The sequence below is a fragment of the Emydura macquarii genome, unplaced genomic scaffold (genome assembly GCF_026122565.2).
Source record: "Emydura macquarii macquarii isolate MOO-44397 ecotype Brisbane River unplaced genomic scaffold, CSIRO-AGI_Emac_v2 contig_2763, whole genome shotgun sequence".
NCBI classification, from domain to species: Eukaryota; Metazoa; Chordata; order Testudines; family Chelidae; genus Emydura; species Emydura macquarii.
In genome coordinates, this window is record NW_027132900.1 from 21,800 (window position 1) to 39,691 (window position 17,892).

The window sequence follows — 17,892 nt, forward strand, 5'->3', positions numbered from 1 at the left end:
CATTGTGCTGGGACCAGCTCCCCCCACAGGCTGAGGCTGCAGCGCAGAGCGGCCCGTACAGCAGGGCCCTGGTGCTCTCACCCCTGCCCCCAGGGCAGGAAATGCCGGGACCTTCCCCTCCATTCACTGGCTCTGTCACACTCACTGGGCTCTCCCCCCTCCCTCTCCCGCGCCCTTTCTGCCAGGGGCTCTTCCTCCTCCCCCTTCTTACATTACCCAGAGCTCTTCCCTTCCTGCTGCTGCAGTCCCCTCCCCTCCCCCTCAGCATCACCCCACCCAACGCACCCAGCAACTGGCTCCTCCTAACCCCCTTCTCTGCCCCTCTCCCCTCCCCCATGTGAACAGGCCTGGTGCTGGGAACTGAGAGGCAGGTGGCGGGGGGCAGGCGGTTGGTGCCCTTTAGACCCTCCCCTGGGCACAGGCCTGGGGGCTGCTCAGCGCTGGGAGGACACAGTCTCTGCCGCGGGTGTCGCTGTCAGGGACAGAGATTCCCTCCGGCCTGGGCTGGGACCGGGCAGATGATCAGGGGAGCCGCGTTTTTACCCCAAGCATTGAGACCAGAATAGAAATAAGGGTGAAGCGTCCCGGAGAAGGTGCCAGTGACAGTGCAGAGCTGGGACCTGTCAGTGACATTGTAAAATGAGACCTCGCCCGCCTCATAGTCCAGGAAAATCCCCACCCGGCTGGGCCTGACGCTCACGGGGAGGGGTGTTCTGGGGGAGGTGCCAGCCTTGTATTCCCCATCCCACAGCCACATGGCCCAGTATCCATTCCCAGGTGAGAGTATGACTGTCCCCTTCCTGCTCACAGATTCCCTACAAACCCCCAGAACCCACTCAGTCTGGTCTCCCACCTCCACCTCCCAGTAACACCTCCCGCCCGGGAACCCCTCAGCGCCCAGCACACAGTGACGAGTATCAAATCTCTCAGGATTGTCGGGCAGATCCTGGCGTGTGTCTCCGCGTCTCACACGTTTCCGATCCTCAGACAGGACGAGTTCGGGATGAGCCGTGTCTGGATCCAGAGTCACGTCCACTGGGGAGAGAGTCACAGAGTCAGGGCCGGGGCAGGGGCTGGTCACGGGATCAAAGGGAAATTAACCTGCGTCCCCGTTAATCACTGGGGGGGGGATTGTTGCCCGTTAAGGGGAGTCAGGGCCCCTCTGCCCATGGGAGCGAACTTGAGGGGAAGGACAGCAGGAGCGGGGCAGGGGTGTGGGGGGAAGGTGTCAGCAGGGGCAGGGCGGAGGAGGGCAGCCCAGGGACAGGGGAGGGGACAGGCTGATGCTGGGAGAGGATGAGGAGGGGCAGAGGGGAGGGGCAGGCACAAGGGCAGTGGGGGAAGGGAAGGAGCAGGCACCAGGAGGACAGAGAGGGGTGAAGGGAGGGGCAGGTTCCAGGGGGCACAGGGAAGCAAGGGAAGGGGGGCACCAGGCGGCAGAGGGGGGTGAGGCAATGGGGGCTCCAAGGGGCAGGGAAATGAGGAGAGGGATGGATTGTAGGGGACAGAGGGGAGTGAAGAGGAGGGTCAGGTGCCAGGAGTGGGGGGGAAGGAACGGGCAGACACCTGGGGCACAGAGTGAGGCAGGAGCCAGGGGCAGCGGGGGTGTCTAGGGCAGGGGTGATCACCGGAGGGCAGAGCGAGGGCTGGGGCAGTTGCCCGGGGGGAGGAGGGGTGATGGGAGGGCAGGTGTTGGGGGGGCCTAAGGGGGAAGAGGAGCCTCAGGGAGGCAGAGGGGGAGTGAAAGGGGGGACTGGCCCCAGAGGACTAGAGGGGAGCAGGGGAAGGGGCAGCTCCCAGTGGCAGAGGGGTCATGAGGGAAGTGGGGGGCACCGGGTGGGCCAAGGATGGGGCGGGGGAAGGTGCAGGGGACAAGGGGACAAAGGGGTGAGGGGTGGGGCAGGCACCAGAGGGGCATGGGGGGGAGTGAGGGGTGTGGTGGGCACTAACAGGGAGATGGGGGAGGGAAGGGGCAGACCCCAGGGACAACAGGGGAGCAAGAGAAGGGGCAGACATCGAGAGGCAGAGGGGGAGGGTGGTGGGCACCAGGGGCAGAGAGTTGTGAGGGAATAGGGGGCTCCGATGCGCATGGGGAAGGAGGAGAGCGGTGCACTCGAGGGGGCAGAGGGGCAGTGAAAGGTGGGGCTGGCTCCAGGACACTAGAGGGGGTGAGGGAAGGGGCAGGCAGGCGGGGCAGAGGGATCTCAGTGGGAGCGGCGCACACCAGGTGGGCAAAGGGGGCACGTGGGAAGGCACAGGTGACACGGTGACAAGGGGGGTGAGGGGTGGGGCAGGTGCTGGGGGCAGAGGGGAGAGAGGAGAAAGACAGACCCCAGGGGGCACCAGGGGAGCAAGGAAAGGGGCAGTCGTTAATGGGGAGAAGGTGAGGATAGCAGGGGTGGGTGCCAGGGGTACGGGGGAGGGCGAGTGGAGGGGCTGGCACCAGGAGGGCTGAGGGGGGTGAATGTTGGGGTGGCTACAAGGAGGGAAGAGGGGGGGGTCGGGTACTGGGGGTTGAATGGGGGGGATGATGGGCAGGTGAGCACAAGGGGGCAGAGAGGGGTGTGGCAAAGGGCGGCCTTATAGGAGCAGAGGATAGCGAAGGCGGGGGTGGGCACCAGGGGGGAAGAGGGTGGATGATGGGAGAGGTGGGACCCAGAGGGTAAAGGGAGTGAGGAGAGGCATGGACAGCAGAGGGTTAATGGGGGGCAAGGAAGGGGCGGGCAATAGGGGACAGATGGGGTGAGGGAGGTGCTGCACCAGGGGCACCAGGGGACAGGGGCTGGTGGGGGTGGGGAGGTGGGGAAGGGTGGAGGGGCAGGGATCGAGGGGGTCATCAGTGGGTGGAAGGGCTGGGCAGGGGGGACAGGGGAGAGGGAGGGGTGACAGCTGGAGGCAGAGGGGGCAAGGGAAGGGGGTGGGGTGGGGGGGGCAGATGGGCAGGCAGCAAAGGGGCAGGAGGAGGGGGACATCAGAGGGTGGAATGGAGCAAGAGAAGGGGTTGGTGCCGAGGCAGGGGCAGAGGGGGATGGGAAAAGAGGGTGGGGACCAGTCATGCGTGTGGGGGAAGGGGGATAGACAGAAGGAAGGGGTGAGGGGGGGTGGGTGCGGGGGCAGGGCAGTGAGGTGTGACTGTCTTTTCTCTCATGTTCACCCTTTCACAAGACGATGACACGTTTCATACCAAGTGGGGTGCGGTAACGTGACATGTAAAGTTGTAAATTCTCCTGAACGGCATCACTCAGTTCAGAGAAGCCGGCACAGCCAGTGCCTCAGAAACAGGGCAGGCCTCAGCCAGGTGTCAGTAATCACACCATGGGCACCTGGGGAGGAGCCGACTTCAGAGGGGGGAAGGGGACGAGCAGGAAATTGACATATTGGCACAGACACAGCTGGGTCCCCGTCCCACAGCCCTGCAAGAGCAAGAAAAGTAAAGGAAACTAGAATAGAAACTAACCCCACAAATACCTCCCCTCCCCTCCCTTCCTTTCTGGCAACAGACACACCTGAAACAACCCTGCCCTGGGGAGAGGTCCCGGCTGGGGGCGTCCAGCCAGTGAGCTGTTGGGGGGCTTTCAGTTCTTTTAGTCTGAGAAGTTCAATGTTAGTTTGGTTTTATTTTTTATTTCCTTTGTGACCAGTTCTGACTTTTATGCCTCATTACTTGTAATCACTTAAATTTCTTCTTTCTGTCGTTAATAACCTTGTTTTATCTAAACCGGTGTGTTTGGCTGAGGTGTTTGGGACCCTTCACTTGAGATAACAGGGCTTGTGCATAGCGTTTTCTATTAATGAAATGACGGACTTTCTCTGAGCTTGCGTTGGCCAGTAGAGCGCTGGGCAACCAGACGCACATTTCTGGGTGGAAAGTTTGGGACAGGGAGGTTGCTGGTGTCTCCTGCAGCGTAACTCAGCAGTGGCTGGCTATAGCACTCTTCCTGTGTAGCTGGGAGCAAGTGACATGCTAGAGACTCTGTGTGAACACCCAGGAATGGTTGTTCTCACAGTGAAGCAGTGTAAAAGGCACTGCAGACTGGAGAACTGAGGGCACGAAGCTGTTCAACAATCGAGATTGTACCTGGCTAATGTCACAGGGGAAGGAAAGGGGCAGGCATCAGAAGAGTAGAGGGAAGCAAAAGAAAGGACAGGGGCAAGGGGGATTGAGGAGGTTGAGCAAAGGGGCAGACACAAGGAGGGGGGCTGGCACTAGGGAGGCAGAGAGGGGTGAGGAGAGTGGCAGGGGTCAGGGGGGAGTCGAGAGACAGGGCGGACCCAACGGTGGAAGAGGGTTTCAGGGGAGGGACAGATGGGGTGAGGGGAGGGATAGGAGCTGAGGGAGAAAGGGAAGATGTGGCTGGCAGAGTGTGTGGGGTTGAAGTGATGGGGGGCTCCAGGATGCAGAGGGTGGTTGGGGGGAGGGGCAGGTGCCAGGATGGCAGGGGGCAAAGGAAGGGGCGGGTTCCAGGGGCACAGTCCAAGTAAACCCCAGCAGGGGACTTTTGTTTCAGATTTTGGTCTGTGTCGAGTAATTTCAGGAGTGCTGAAGAGGGGAAAAGGGGCTTGGCCACCCTGAGGCTGAGGGGGGAGCCTCCCCATGGCAATTCTGTGAAATTGGCACCCATATAACAGAGCTTCTGCCCCTCCCCCGTGGACAGCGCCTGGCTCTCTCCAGTCTGGCTGTGTGGGCCCCTCACCGCGGTGTCTGACCCCAGCGGAGCCGGCGCCAGAGTGAGAACCTGGAGTGAGCGCTGAGCACAGGGTGTTTGTGCCTCCTGTCCAGCTCCCGGCCCCCCCCGGCCCAGCTCCCTGCCTGCTCCTGCTGCCCCACAACCTCTGGCTCTCCCTGAACCTCCCCACCCCCGACCTCAGGCTGCCCCTGCCCTGCGCCTGGGGGTACGGAGCCCCCTGCTGGCTGGATGCTGAACTGGGGGTGACCCAGGGCCCAGCACGGAGCCAGCCGGGTCTCTACAAAACCCTCTGCCCGACCCAGCCAGACAGGCCCAGGGTGGGCTCAGGGATCAGGGAAGTGCCCGCTCCCCGCCTGGCGGCCCCGGTGCTCTGAGGGACCCTGGCGCAGGGCACAGGCACTCCCTGGGAAGCTGCAGCAGGAGAGAGCTGGGGGCACAGCAGGGCTTGCAAATGGTGCCAGAGGGGCTGAGCACAGGGGCTCTCCTGGGACAGCGGGAAGGCAAGTGTCTGGAGCGTCCCCGGTTTGTGTCTCTGCCTGGGGCCCCTCAGCGCCAGCCCCCAGCAAAGACCAGGCACAAGCCGAGCTCCGGGCGCCTTTGGTGAGAGGGTCTCGAGACCCCTCCCCCGGAAACCCCCACCTACCGCTTGTGCCTCTTGGGGGAGGAGACTGAGCAGGAGGGGCCCTGGAGCAGAGCGGGGGTGGAGCGTGGGTGGGGTCTCAGGGAGGGGACGTAGCAGGGGATGGGGACACGGTCCAAGCACCGGTGCCCCCCGCCCAGCCTCCCCAAAGGCAGGAGTCACGTGCCCCCATGGACCCAAGCTCGCACCGGGCTGCACTCGGAGCAGACGAAGGGTCCGTGTGAGGCAGTTTGTTCTCCAGTAAAACACGGCCCATGTCAGGTCACAGCAGCCAGGCCGGCCCCTCCCCCGGCTCAGCCAGCTCGGCCAGCCTTGGCTAACGGGGCTGTGGCAATGCTGAGCGGTGGCCACACGACGCAGCCCCCCATGTCCCAGGGGAGATGCAGAGACACATCCTCCGTTACCAGCCTGTGCAGCACCCGGCACAATGGGCCAGTCCAGGCCTGACAGCACCTGGCTCGGTGACACCCCTGGGGTCAGGATGTCAGAGCGACAATCAGGTGGGTGCAAATAGCCGGGAAACTCCCCAGCCCTCAGTGCCTCAGCCTCCAGCTATCACAGCTCCCAGCCTGTCCGCTGGGTCCGTGTGTGTCATGGGTGCCAGGCTGTGTCCAGATCCCCAGGCACAGCACAGCTGAATGGCTCAGTAGTTTCCACTCACCCCAGAATCTCTTCAGCGTTTCCTTCATGTCAAGAGAAATTTTATACACGTTCTTCAGCTCAGTAGAAATGGCTTCTGGTTCCTGGAGTTTCAGACTTTGACTCCTATGAAGAAAACGTCCCATCATCACTCAGCTGCTCTGTACACACATCACTGCAGAGCTGCTACCAATAACAGAAGCGCAATGAACATCGGAAACATACCTGGTCAATGTGCTTTTCACATCCTGGAAGGAGAAAGAGAATCAATGTTCTGAATTAAAACCATGTGCAGAAAACAGTGAATTTTCACTCTGCGCATCAACCTTTCATCTAGAAAACAGACCCACCCTTCTGGGCTTCACTGGTCTATGGTAAAAGCTCACAGGTCATTTTGCATGACCAGGTTTCATTGTATGCAGGCGAGACAGTAATTTAGCCACAAACATTCTCCCCTGTGGGGCCCGATCCCATCATCACACAGCTCGCAATCTGTGTTTATAAACCTTGTTGGGCCCAATGCTCTGGAGGCAGAGCAGGGATGGGTTTAGCCCATTATCATTTTTGTATCAACCATTTAATCGCCCCCGGCCTCACTGGATCTCCATGGTCAGAATTCCTCTCTCCCACGCACTGCACTGGTTTTGAACTGATGGAGCTTTTAACTGGATGTTCTGTGTGTGCGTAAAACCACAGAACACGTTTACTCTTCAGTTCTGGAATCAAGACCCATGGATCTGAGCTTTTAATTCTGGATGGATGAAGAATTTTGATGCCGTCTGTGTCTCACCTTCAGCAGCTCAGCAGCCGTTTGCTGACACTTCTCCTCTATCTCTGTGATCAGCTGCTGCAGAGAGGAGCTTTGCCGGGACAGTTTGGTTACGTTTTCCTGTAGTCTCTGCAGAGTCTCCCTCTCCTCCTCCTCCAGTCTCTGCAGAAGCAGCTGCTCCTCCTCTCTCAGCAATTTGTGCAGTTTGTTAAATTCACCTGCAATCGTCTCTCTCTTATTCTTTACTTTCCTCTTGAGAAACAAACAGAGAAAACGTGAGCCAGATGTTAAGTCACAGACTGGGCCTCTGTCCATGGAGCAGGGGATATTAAATCAGTGTCAGGTTTGTCAGGATATTTACTTCTTTGGAAAACGTATCATAAAGGTTTGTTTGAGTTCAGAGTTAATACGGCCAGTCCCAAAGTGGGGATGTCTGGGGTGTTTGTAAAGCCGCAGTATGCTATGGCGGGTGGCCTGGATGGATGCAGTGGAGGGGGAGAAATCGAGGGAACAGTGGAGATTTACAGGGGGCTGCACAGGGCGTGGGGGGGGGGGGGATTTGGGTGCCCAGTTCCAGGCACTCAGACACCAAGTGGAGCCGTCCCAGTGGGATGTGGGTGATGCTCGTTCTGGGACAATCTGCTCCCAGGGCTGCAATGCCCAGGGCCGAGGGCCGGTGCTAACAGCCCTTTGGGTGCCATCCTGGGGCTCACGTGGGTGTTGGGCACCCAGGGGACTGTCAGAGCTGGCTGTGGCCTGCCCCAGGCTGGCTGAGCGCCCCGTGCCCATGTGCCCAGTGACCCTGGGATCGCAGCGTGTAGGGACCCAGCGTGGCGCACAGAGCGGCGGGTGGCTGATGCCAGCTGTGTCCCCACCTGCCCTCTGACAGGACCAGCAGTAACGATGCGGAGCCAGGGCCGATCCCGGCTGGGGGAGGGGCTGGCTGCTCTGCACTGGCCTCACTAGCCCCCCAGCAGCTCAGCACAGAGGTGCTGGGTGGCCCTGGGGTGAGCCTGCCCCTCCCCCGTGTGACCCGGGTGTCAGCGAAGTTGGGGAAGGTCCGTCTTACTCTCCCTGAGATGCCAATGTGGCCAGAGGCTTTATCAGCCTCCCGCTGCCCCATCTCCCTGCCCCCAGAGCCCTCCTCCCTGTAACCCCCGTACGTGAGCCCCAGCCCTTCCCCCAACCCCAGCCTCTGCCCTGTGCTGACCCGCCTCCCCTTCCCTGGGCAGGGCTCTAACCCGTCCGTCTGTCCAGCTCCTCTGTGTGGTGGGGGAGGGGCCGTGCTCGGTCCCTGAAGGTTCCCGGGCTGCAGAGCAGTCAGCGAGAGGCAGCTGCGTCAGCGCTGTAACTTCTGCCTCCTGCCTCCGCCCCGGCTAACCCCAGCCCCCGAGCAGCCCTCCAGCACCCCTGCCAGTGGGGTTTGGCACCGACCCATCCCCAGACCACCCCCACCCCACCCCTGGGAGTGCTGCAGCCTCGGGGCACTCAGACACCTCGGGCTCAGCCCTGACAGTCCCCTGGCACCAGCTGCCGTGGGAGCCCCCAGATGGCGCCTGCAGGGCTGTTGGCACCTGCCTGAGGCTTTGTGAATGTGGCCTGGACCCTGCCAAGGGCTGTGGACCTGCAGCCTCCTTCCCTCCTGCCCCCAGGAGCTGTGGGGTTACAGCTAATTGGAGTGGGGCAGCGTTATCGTATCTTCTCACATCTCCCCCTTCACACACGGACGGTGCATCCTTCATGGGGGCTGTCAGCTCCCGGGCCCTGCTCCCGCCCATGGGATATTCCCCACCTGGCTCAGGCCCAGCACGACCCCTCGAGTGAGTGACTGGCCGCCCCTGCTGGGCCTCGTCTGACAGTCGCTGGGGCTGCAGTTACTCAGCGCTGAGCGACACTCATCACTGGGCCCTGACCTCTGGGGATGCAGGACGTAACTCACGCTCACGGGGCAGTAATCGGTGGTTTCAGAACAACACCAGCGGCTGTCCCAAGGTGCCCAGTCTCCATGGCACCCGCTGTGCACATTGTCCAACACCTTCAGAGCTGGGTGTTAATTGTTAGGCACCTAAATCCCTATTGTCTGTGGAGCTGAGCACCAAGAGCTTCAGGTGCGGGCAGTGGGAGCTCCTGGAAACCAGCCCCCTTCCACGGGTCTCTAAATACGGCTTCAGATGCAGAACCCAGAGCACCCAGCTCTGAGCGCTCTGGTCTGGTAAATAGCCATTGTTATCTGCCTAGTGAGACGCCTCCTTCTCCTCTCCTCCCTGCTGCTGGCGTCTTCCTCGCACACCCCAGGCTCTCTGCCGGGATTTCACTGTGAAAGGCAGGTGACCCGGGACAGACATTGTGTAACTAACATCTGCTTCACGGGGGCATCACCTGGCTACAGACAACAGTAAAGTCACAGGAACAGCAGCAGGTGACTGGGACGAGGCGGTCACACGATGGCAGCAGAGGCTGAGAAGTGGCCAAGTGCCACCTGGATTTACACTGACCTGCCCCTGTCTCTGCTCACTCATGGTGTGTCCACACTGCAATGGGAGCTGTGTGTGACGGCAGCACGTGTAGACACACCCCAGCTAGCTTTGATCTAGCTCGCTGGGGTATTGGTAGCAGTGGAGGCGCGGCAGCACAGGCTGTACAAGCCCACCCAGAACCCTGAGTAATGACTGGTGTGGTTACCCCCAGCTGACTGTTGGTGCAGGGGAGACGCACCCTGGGGCAGATTTTCCACAGAGCTCAGCACCACAATTGGGTTCAACGTTCAGAACTGCTCAGCAGCCAGCAGGCCCCAGCCCAGCCACGGAGGGATTTTGTACCTCAGCCATGGAGGCAAATCCTCCGCCCAGCTCTAGAGTCTGGCCCAGGCACTGGGCAGGTGCGTTGCAGGGACTGTGGGGCGGGGGAGGGAGCAGGAACAACCCCTGTTTCCTCCAGGCTGCAGGGAAGCTGCGGAGCTATTTTATGGAGGCCGCTGAATCCCGATGACTGCAGCACCCTGCACCCCGTCCCCACCCGCAGGAGGGAAACAGGACCCGTGTAACAGTGAAAACACTGAACCCACTATTGAGAATTTGCCCCATCAGAGAGCCCAGGGGTGAGTCTGCACCACCGCACACGGGCCAGGAACTGCCCCCTCCTCCTCCGCCTACAGGAGCTGCTGCGCTGAGATCCCCACCAGAGACACGGCCTGATCCTGCCGGCACCAAGCCTGTGTCATGGAGCAAACAACCAGAGCAGGTTCATAACCTCGACCTGGAGCTTTACGGCCCCTTCATCCCTGGAAGCGCTGCAGGGGGAAGGCTCAGGGAAGGATAAACCCAGACACACACCTGCCACTCTGTGGTTTTCTTCTCCTCTTTAGACGTCAGCGCCAGGGCCTGCTCCAGCTCCTTCCTCAGAGGGCCCAGGGCTCCCTGGAGTTTCACCTGCAGGGGCAGCGTGTGTGATAAACAGCCATTAATCTGCCTGTCCGACGGGTGGAGAGGACTGTACACGTTGGCGTTTCATACACCAGCAGTAAAATACCCTGGAAGCAGGCAGCAGACTCGGCTCTGCCGGCCCCGCAGGCATCTTGGAAGCAGAGATGCCAGGCTCAGAGCGGGGACGCTCTGCTTTGTGCAGACACTCAGCACTTCTCAAAACCTGTGTTTTGTTTAGCTGAAGTTTCACACACTGAGCACAGGCCGGAGGGGAAATAGCTGGGAAGGTTCCGAATGGTCCCTCCCACCAGTGAGAGTGAGGAGCCTGGCAAAGTTCATCGCTCCCTGAACCCCAGGCCAGGCCAGGAACAAGATCCACACTGGGGCTCATCTCTCTGTCCAGGCTCCCATGTGGCCTCCCTCAGGCAGCCACATAACCAGGGCGCGCTTTGCCTTTGACAGCGCGTGATTCCTTCACCCGGCACAGCAACGTGCTCCTGCCCTGTCAGCAGGTGCCAGCTCTGGGGTGCTGAGGGGCTGAGGCACCCACAGAAAAAAAATAGTGGGTGCTCAGCACCCACCCGGATGATTAGCTGTTGGCGTCCTCGCTGATTAGCTTCTCTCCCTCCCTGCATGGCTGCAGACGAGCTGTTGGGCTGGCCCAGCCTGCTGCCCACCATCAGCTGGATCTAATCAGCTCTTTCCACCCTGCCTCTCTGCTCTGCAGGGGCTGAGAAAGTTGCAGGGGCTGCAGCTCTGACAGTCTCAGGGGCAGGGCGGCTGCAGCTGCTAACCTCGGGGTGGCAACTCCCAAGCCCCGCCCCATTGGGTAACAAAAAATAGCCTTAGATCTGGTCAAGGAGGCCTGGGAGTTGTTCAGCCCCTGCCTGCTCACCCTCTGCCCACATGTGTGCAGGTAGGAGGGGCTCCCTGCTCCTACCTGCACATGAGCAGACGCCAGATGGCGACAGCAGGTGGCTGCAGCTCCCAGCCAGGCTACGACCCCAGGCAGCAGGTGAGGTGAGTCCCAACTCCTGGCAGAGGGAGCCCAGCTAGGGGAGGCTAGATGTGGGGGAGGGGTGCAGTGGTGGCCATTGGGGCCCTTGGAAAATTGGGGTCCCCTAGCAGCAGACTGGCAAGGCTAGGCTAGGGACCTGCCTGGTGTGGGCATGGGGAAAAGCTTAGGAAAGCCCCTTGTGTGGGGGAGAAACTGGACAGGATGGGCGTGGGGGGGAACTATGCCCTAGAATCCCACGACAGAAGGTGTGTGTGTGGGGGGGGGAAGCCCAGGCCGGGGCCCAGACTTTTTTTTTTTTCCTTTGGGGCTGACCTGGTGGCCAGTTGGGAGAAGGGGTTGACCTGGTGGCTGGCAGCCCCATTTTAACCATTAGGCCCCATTCCCTTCCCAGAGCCAGGTGACCGAGCCCCTGCACTCTCTAACAACTATCCTCCACTCCTCTCATAGAACGAGGAGAGAAAGGAAAGAATCCAGGCATCTGAGGTCCCCCCGCCCCCACACACACACACTTTAACCAATAGTCCATACTCCCCTCCCGGAGCCACGTGAGAACCCAGGTGTCCGGGCTCCCAGCCCCCATGCAATAACCACTAGCCCCTGGGTGTAATGGGGGTGGCGCCTTGGGGGGCAGAGTAATAGGGCACCCACTGGCAAAACCAGAAGTCAGCACTGCTCTGCAGCCCCCCAGAGATCCCCCTTGAGCCCCCTCCAGAGTTCTCCCCATTTCACTCTTTTTCTTTTCTCAGAGCCCTGGGTTCTCGCCTCCTCTCTGCCCCCGGGCTAAGGCTGCTGCTGCTGAGAGTTCCTGGGCTGCTGCTGGGCTGACACCCCTGCCTGCTGCTGCAGGGAGGTGCTGAGTGAGGGTCCAGCAGGGGCAAGTGAGAAACAGGAGGAGAAGCAGCCTTTGCATCCAGCAGAACAGCTTCATAAATGAGCCGGGATCAGCCGGGGGCGAGGGCAGAGGGACAAGGGTGGCTGGAGTTTTTGAAGCTCCACCCACAAAATAATCTCTGCCCGTGTGAGTCACCAAAGGAGACACCGTGGCCTGTTCACAGTAGATGGTGCAATGTTCAGAACAGGACGGTGTTGCTGATTGGCTCCAAGAGCTCCTTGGGCCCGGCTCCCCTCATGGGGCTAGAATATGCCACTGGGCTCTCTGGGCCTGGCCTTCCTTTACTGGGGAAAGATAAGGGGTGGCATCTTCCAAACATCACCCGCTAGGGGCACCGGCAGGAGGCGTCATTGGCAGTAAATGGTGCTGAGCTGTAACTCTCCCTCTCCGATCTCACATGGGGAATAAAATCATTAACAATGATGAGATTTAAATGATCTTCTCTGGGCACCTGAGCTCACCCTCCCGGAGGGATTGGGGCAGTTCACACCTCTCTGAGCTGCTGTGCCCGGCTCTCTGCATCCCCTACACGTGGGTCACAATTTTTCAGGTTTTCTTTGCAAGCAGAACAGCTGGAGACTCGGTTTAGAAATAACGAAAGCTGAGATCCTGGAGAACAAGGCAGTCGCTTCGGAGAAGTGCCAGAACTTCCTGGCTGGTTCTGAGCCCTGTAAGTGAGCACAGAGGCTTGGGCCTGGTCTGAACCTAAACACTTAGTTCGCCCTAGCTACTTCGCTGCAGCGCCGTCCTGTCGTGTAGACGTAGCCTTGGCGTTCTTGGGGCAGAGAAGACCCTCAGTGGACAAAGGGCTTGGAGCAGAAATTTGGGACAGTTCAGGCCAAGCTGAGATTGTCAGTGAGTCTGGTCCCTGTGGGGAGGGAAATCAGGTCATTTCCCTTCCTTCCTTCTGCAACCCTGGGTAGGGGCCTAATGTCAGCCATGTCCTCCCCTCTCTCCTGGGGTGAGGGCAGGGAACCTCAGCAGCCTCCCATCCCCAGCCTCCCACTCTCTAGTGCAGACATAGCCCTAGACAGGGGATGGGAGCACTAACACGGTTCTTTAATGTGGTTTCTGAACCCAGTTGTCCCATCCATGCTGCCAAAACCCAAGCGTGTTAGAACACAGCTGGCCCTAACTTTGTCAGACAATCATAGCACCAATCTATACATGGTGGGTAATAGCAGGGTGAACTTTAGCAAACAATCACAATACCGAGGTGTGTAATACATGGTGTACCTAAGCTGTAAGGCCACCCCACATCCTACTAATTTGATCTGGCAGAGCGGATGCAGGAGTTAATATGGGTGGAGTAGAGCTGCTGGACTGGGAGGAGCTGAAGGAGGAGAGAAGAGCAGGACAGGGAGAGAGAAAAGAGCAGGAGGCAGGTGCCAGCTGTGGGCTCTGTGCACTGGGTGCAGGGATGTGTCCGGGCCCAGACTGTCTTGGTGCACAAGGAGCCGTCAGCCCTGTTCTCTCTGTGAGGCTTTGGAACTTGCAGTGTTGGAGCAAAAAAGTTTGGATCTTTTCCCATTACCCACAACCCTCAGTGCTCATCCCCTCTGAAAGCCAAGCCCCTGTCATGTCGGTGCCTAACTTTAGGCAGCCATGTTTGAAACTTTCTCCTTGTATTAATAGGAGATAAACCTGGTGTCCTAAAAGGGTTTAATTCAGCAAGGTCAATTTCCTACCTTGTAATCCTGGGCAGCCTCCTCAATGGGAACCACAGTGTGAGTCTTGTGAGCCCGGGATTTCTCACACACCCAGCAAATGGCTTCTCCGTCTTCCTCACAGAAGAGTTTGAGGCGCTCCTCGTGTCTCTCACACAGATCCTCCTTTGGCTCTTTTCCTGGTTTTGTCCTCAGTTGTTTGATCTTTTGTACTATGTTGTTCAGCTGCGTGTTGGGTTTGAACTCCCCTTTCTGGAATTGGGCTCTGCACTGGGGACAGGTCAGGTCTGGCCCTGTTCCCTTTTCCCATTCCTCACATTGCTGGGTGATGCAGACTCGGCAGAAGTTGTGCCCACATGCGATAGTCACCGGCTCTGTCAGGTACTCCAGGCAGATGGAGCAAATAGCTTCATCTTGCACTTCTGCTGCTGTAGCTGCGGAGGCCATGGCAGCCAGGTGAGTGCCTGGTCATCTCTCTGCCCTTTGCTCTGTAGGGTGTGGGATTATATGTAGACTGGGAGGGGCCACTGCAGGTATCAGCTATTCTCAGCCACAGAAGGAGAGAAGAGAAAGTTTAAAAAAAAAAAAAAAAAAGAGAGGAACCAGGAAGGGGAGGGAAGAAAAAGGAAAGTGGAACCAAATGAGAGAAAGAGGAGGAACGAAGGAGGGAGAGAAACAGAACAGGAATGGACAGAGGTGGGGAGAAGGGGTGGGTAGTATATCCCCTGCTCCACAGGCAGGTTTCTGTAACTGTCTAACCCACCAGCACTGGTGACTGAAGTGGGGACCTACAGAACTAAAAGTGCAAGTCTCTGCAGCTTGAGCTAAAGAGTCTGCCTGTGAAGTTCAGAGCTGTAAAAGACCCACAAATTCTGTGGGTCAGCCATAGAGAGGGATGTGTAACACACACACACTCACCAGAGGGTTACAGGTGCAGTGAGGGGATCTTTCTGCTCCCCTGGGAGAGGAGGGGGATCACAACACTTACACAGAAAGTCAGGGTTACTGATACTTTGGAAATTTCTGTAAATGTTAATGCTACAGAACATTAAGGATTTTCAAAGCCCCTCCCATTTTGAACCTCCCTTCCTTTGTGTGGTAAGCTTTGGCCAAATTCTCCTGTCCTTTAGACACTGTAAACTGAAGAACATTTAGTCCCTGAACTCTGCCTTGTGTGCAGTGAAGGCACTCTGCAAGCATACAGTACAATACAGACTGGCATTGCATGAGTGCACAGCTGATATTACATTACTGTGATGCTCTGCACACCCTCATGTTCTCCTTTCGAATATAATTGTGTATTATATAATGCAAAGTATGTCACATTAGATGTCTTTGGAATGCTCATGAGGTACTGATCATTATTGTTAAAGTAATATGTTGGTTGCAATTTCATGCATATGGTTATGAGGCTGCTCTAGGTAATATTTGCAAAGATGTGTCCTCATGGCTTGAAACAGATCCAGGCAAAATTCTCCAGGAGCAGAGGGACAGTTCGCACCTTATCCAGGCGTGTATAGAACAAACCCAGCTCAGCATTCCAGGAACAAAGGACTGGCCTGGGCATCAAGGGAGGATCAATTAGACTCTCAGGGAGTCACTTCCCTTCCCTTGGGCAGCTTGGAACCCTGAAGGGGTGATGCTCACTGACTCAGGACATGGATGAGTCCATGTAAGGACATTGTTGGTCACCTGACCCTGGGAGGGGCAAGCCCCAGAGAAGAGTAGGAACATTATAAAAAGGGGAGACATTTGCCATGCTTGCTCTCTCTTCCACCTCCATCTACAAACACCACCAAGCAACTGAAGTGCTGACCAGAGGGGAGAGCCTGGTTGAAAGGAAACCAGCCAGCCAGCCTGCGGTGAGAATCGCCAACGTTTGTAAGATTGCTGAAAGTGTTAAGCTTAGCTCAGAATGCTTTTTGCTTTTATTTCTTTTGACCAAATCTGACTTGTTATACTTTGACATATAATCATTTAAAATCCTTCTGTAATTATTACATTCATCTGTTTGGTCTATCTAAAGCAGTGAGTTTGGTTTGAAGTGTGTTGGAGACTCCACTTGGAATAACAAGGCTGGTGCATATCAATTTCTTTGTTAAACTGAGGAATGCATATGAGCTTACATTGTTCAGTGGGCTTAGCTGAACATTGTAACATGGAGGTTCCTATGGTTGTATCTGGGACTGAGGGTATGCCTAATGTCATTCTGTTGTATGATCCAAGGAGTGGCTGGCTAGAGGCACTCACTCACTTAGTTGGGGGCAGCTTACATGCTGGAGCTTATGCATGAACAGCCCCAGGAGTGGGGTTCTCACAGCAGAGCAGAGTAAGACTGTATCTCACAGTATTCTTATCAGCAAGTTAAAAAAGTATGGGTTGGATGAATGGACTATAAAATGGATAGAGAACTGGTTAGAGCGTAGGGCTCAACGAGTAGTGATCAATGGCTCCATGTCTAGCTGGCAACCAGTCACAAGTGGAGTTCCCCAGGGGTCAGTCCTGGGGCCGGTTTTGTTCAACATCTTCATTAATGATCTGGAAGATGGGGTAGATTGCACCCTCAGCAAGTTTGCGGACGACACTAAGCTGGGAGGAGTGGTAGATACCCTGCAAGGTAGGGATAGGATACAGAGTGACCTAAACAAACTGGAGGATTGGGCCAAAAGAAATCTAATGAGGTTCAACAAAGAAAAGTGCAGAGTCCTCCACTTAGGAAGGAAGAATCCCATGCACAGCTATAGACTGGGGACCTACGAGCTAGGCAGCAGTTCTGCAGAAAAGGACCTGGGGGTAACAGTGGATAAAAAGCTGGATATGAGTCAGCAGTGTGCCCTGGTTGTCAAGAAGGCTAATAGCATATTGGGCTGCATTAGGAGGAACATTGCCAGCAGGTCATGGGAAGTGATTATTCCCCTCTATTCGGCATTGGTAAGACCGCATTTAGAGTATTGTGTCCAGTTTTGGGCCCCCCCACTACAAAAAGGATGTGGACAAGTTGGAGAGAGTACAGCGGAGGGCAACAAAAATGATTAGGAGGCTGGAGCACAGGACTTATGAGGAGAGGCTAAGGAAACTGGGCTTGTTTAGTTTGCAAAAGAGAAAAATGAGGGGGGATTTGATAGCAGCCTTTAAACTACCTGAAAGGGGGTTCCAGGGAAGATGGGGCTAGGCTGTTCTCAGTGGTGGCAGATGACGGAACAAGGAGCAACGGTCTCAAGTTGCAATTGGGGAGGTCTAGGTTGGACATTAGGAAAAAGTTTTTCATTAGGAGGGTGGTGAAGCACTGGAATGGGTTACCTAGGGAGGTGGTGGAATCTCCATCTTTAGAGATTTTTAAGCTGAGGCTTGACAAAGCCCTGGCTGGGATGATATAGCTGAAGTTAGTCTTGCTTTGAGCAGGGGGTTGGACTAGATGACCTCCTGAGGTCCCTTCCAACTCTAATATTCTATGATTCTAAGACCGGCTCCTGGAGTGGGAGATTGGGGTGACACAGCAATTCACCAGACCAGATTGCACCAGGGTGTTATGCCAGGCACCGCTGATTACAGCTGCCTGCAGGTTTTGGATACCAGGTGAGAATAAAAACACGCCCACACCAGTTAGGTACACTTATTTTTAATTACAGCTTATGCTTCAAACTGCAGAGGGAGACCCTAACGCGCTTTGCGAAGCGGGCTGCAGGGGATTGGTGCCACGCAATTTAAGTGGATTTATGGCCGAGTTTTATTATGCAGTTTGCATTTTAAGCTTTTGCATGCAGCATAACATACGACCTTTAAGGTACAGCTAGCACTGGCAAATTTACAGCATGTGACCTTGCTTTTTAACCCTTTTTTTTTTTTTTTTTTTTTTTTTTTTTTTTGGCACCACAAGCAAATTTACACGAACTTGCAAAACCTGTTTACCAAGCTGAGCAGCGCCTTTTATTAAACCGGTTTTAACCAAACCCGTTAAGCCCCTATTTTTGTTTACTGCGTTACAAATATTTTTTGTGGCCTACACAGGGGAACTTCACAGTTACATTCAGAGAACTTCATTAAAAATGTTGGGTGGCAAAGTCAAGCTTGCAAACATGAGGTAATGCCAGTTTTAAGGGTGCCTGAACAACCAGATCACCAGCATCACAAGTCGACGGCTCAGGTTAGAGCATAAT

The 17,892-nt window shown here is 56.7% G+C and overlaps 1 protein-coding gene and 1 long non-coding RNA gene across 2 annotated transcripts; one reads left to right on the plus strand and one right to left on the minus strand.

Annotated features, from left to right (window-relative positions):
• Nucleotides 1–475: 475 nt before the first annotated feature.
• LOC137165117 (E3 ubiquitin-protein ligase TRIM39-like) lies at nucleotides 476–14,182 on the minus strand. Its single transcript, XM_067566207.1, has 6 exons — nucleotides 13,757–14,182; nucleotides 10,069–10,164; nucleotides 6,758–6,988; nucleotides 6,193–6,215; nucleotides 5,990–6,093; nucleotides 476–1,035 (listed from the first exon to the last, which is right to left on the minus strand). Exons 1-6 carry the CDS (start codon nucleotides 14,180–14,182, stop codon nucleotides 476–478), a joined length of 1,440 nt encoding a protein of 479 aa, XP_067422308.1.
• On the plus strand, nucleotides 11,040–12,614 carry LOC137165118 (uncharacterized). Its single transcript, XR_010923287.1, has 2 exons — nucleotides 11,040–11,178; nucleotides 11,923–12,614. It is a non-coding gene; the product is annotated as an uncharacterized lncRNA (long non-coding RNA).
• Nucleotides 14,183–17,892: the final 3,710 nt, after the last annotated feature.

Coding starts and splice junctions, on each gene's coding strand:
- LOC137165117 (XM_067566207.1), bottom strand. CDS start 14,182: ATGGCCTCCGCAGCTACAGCAGCAGAAGTGCAAGATGAAGCTATTTGC. Junction 6,989..10,068: donor AGAAAACCACAGAGTGGCAG/GTGTGTGTCTGG, acceptor TTGTTTCTCAAG/AGGAAAGTAAAGAATAAGAG. Junction 6,216..6,757: donor CGGCTGCTGAGCTGCTGAAG/GTGAGACACAGA, acceptor TTCTCCTTCCAG/GATGTGAAAAGCACATTGAC.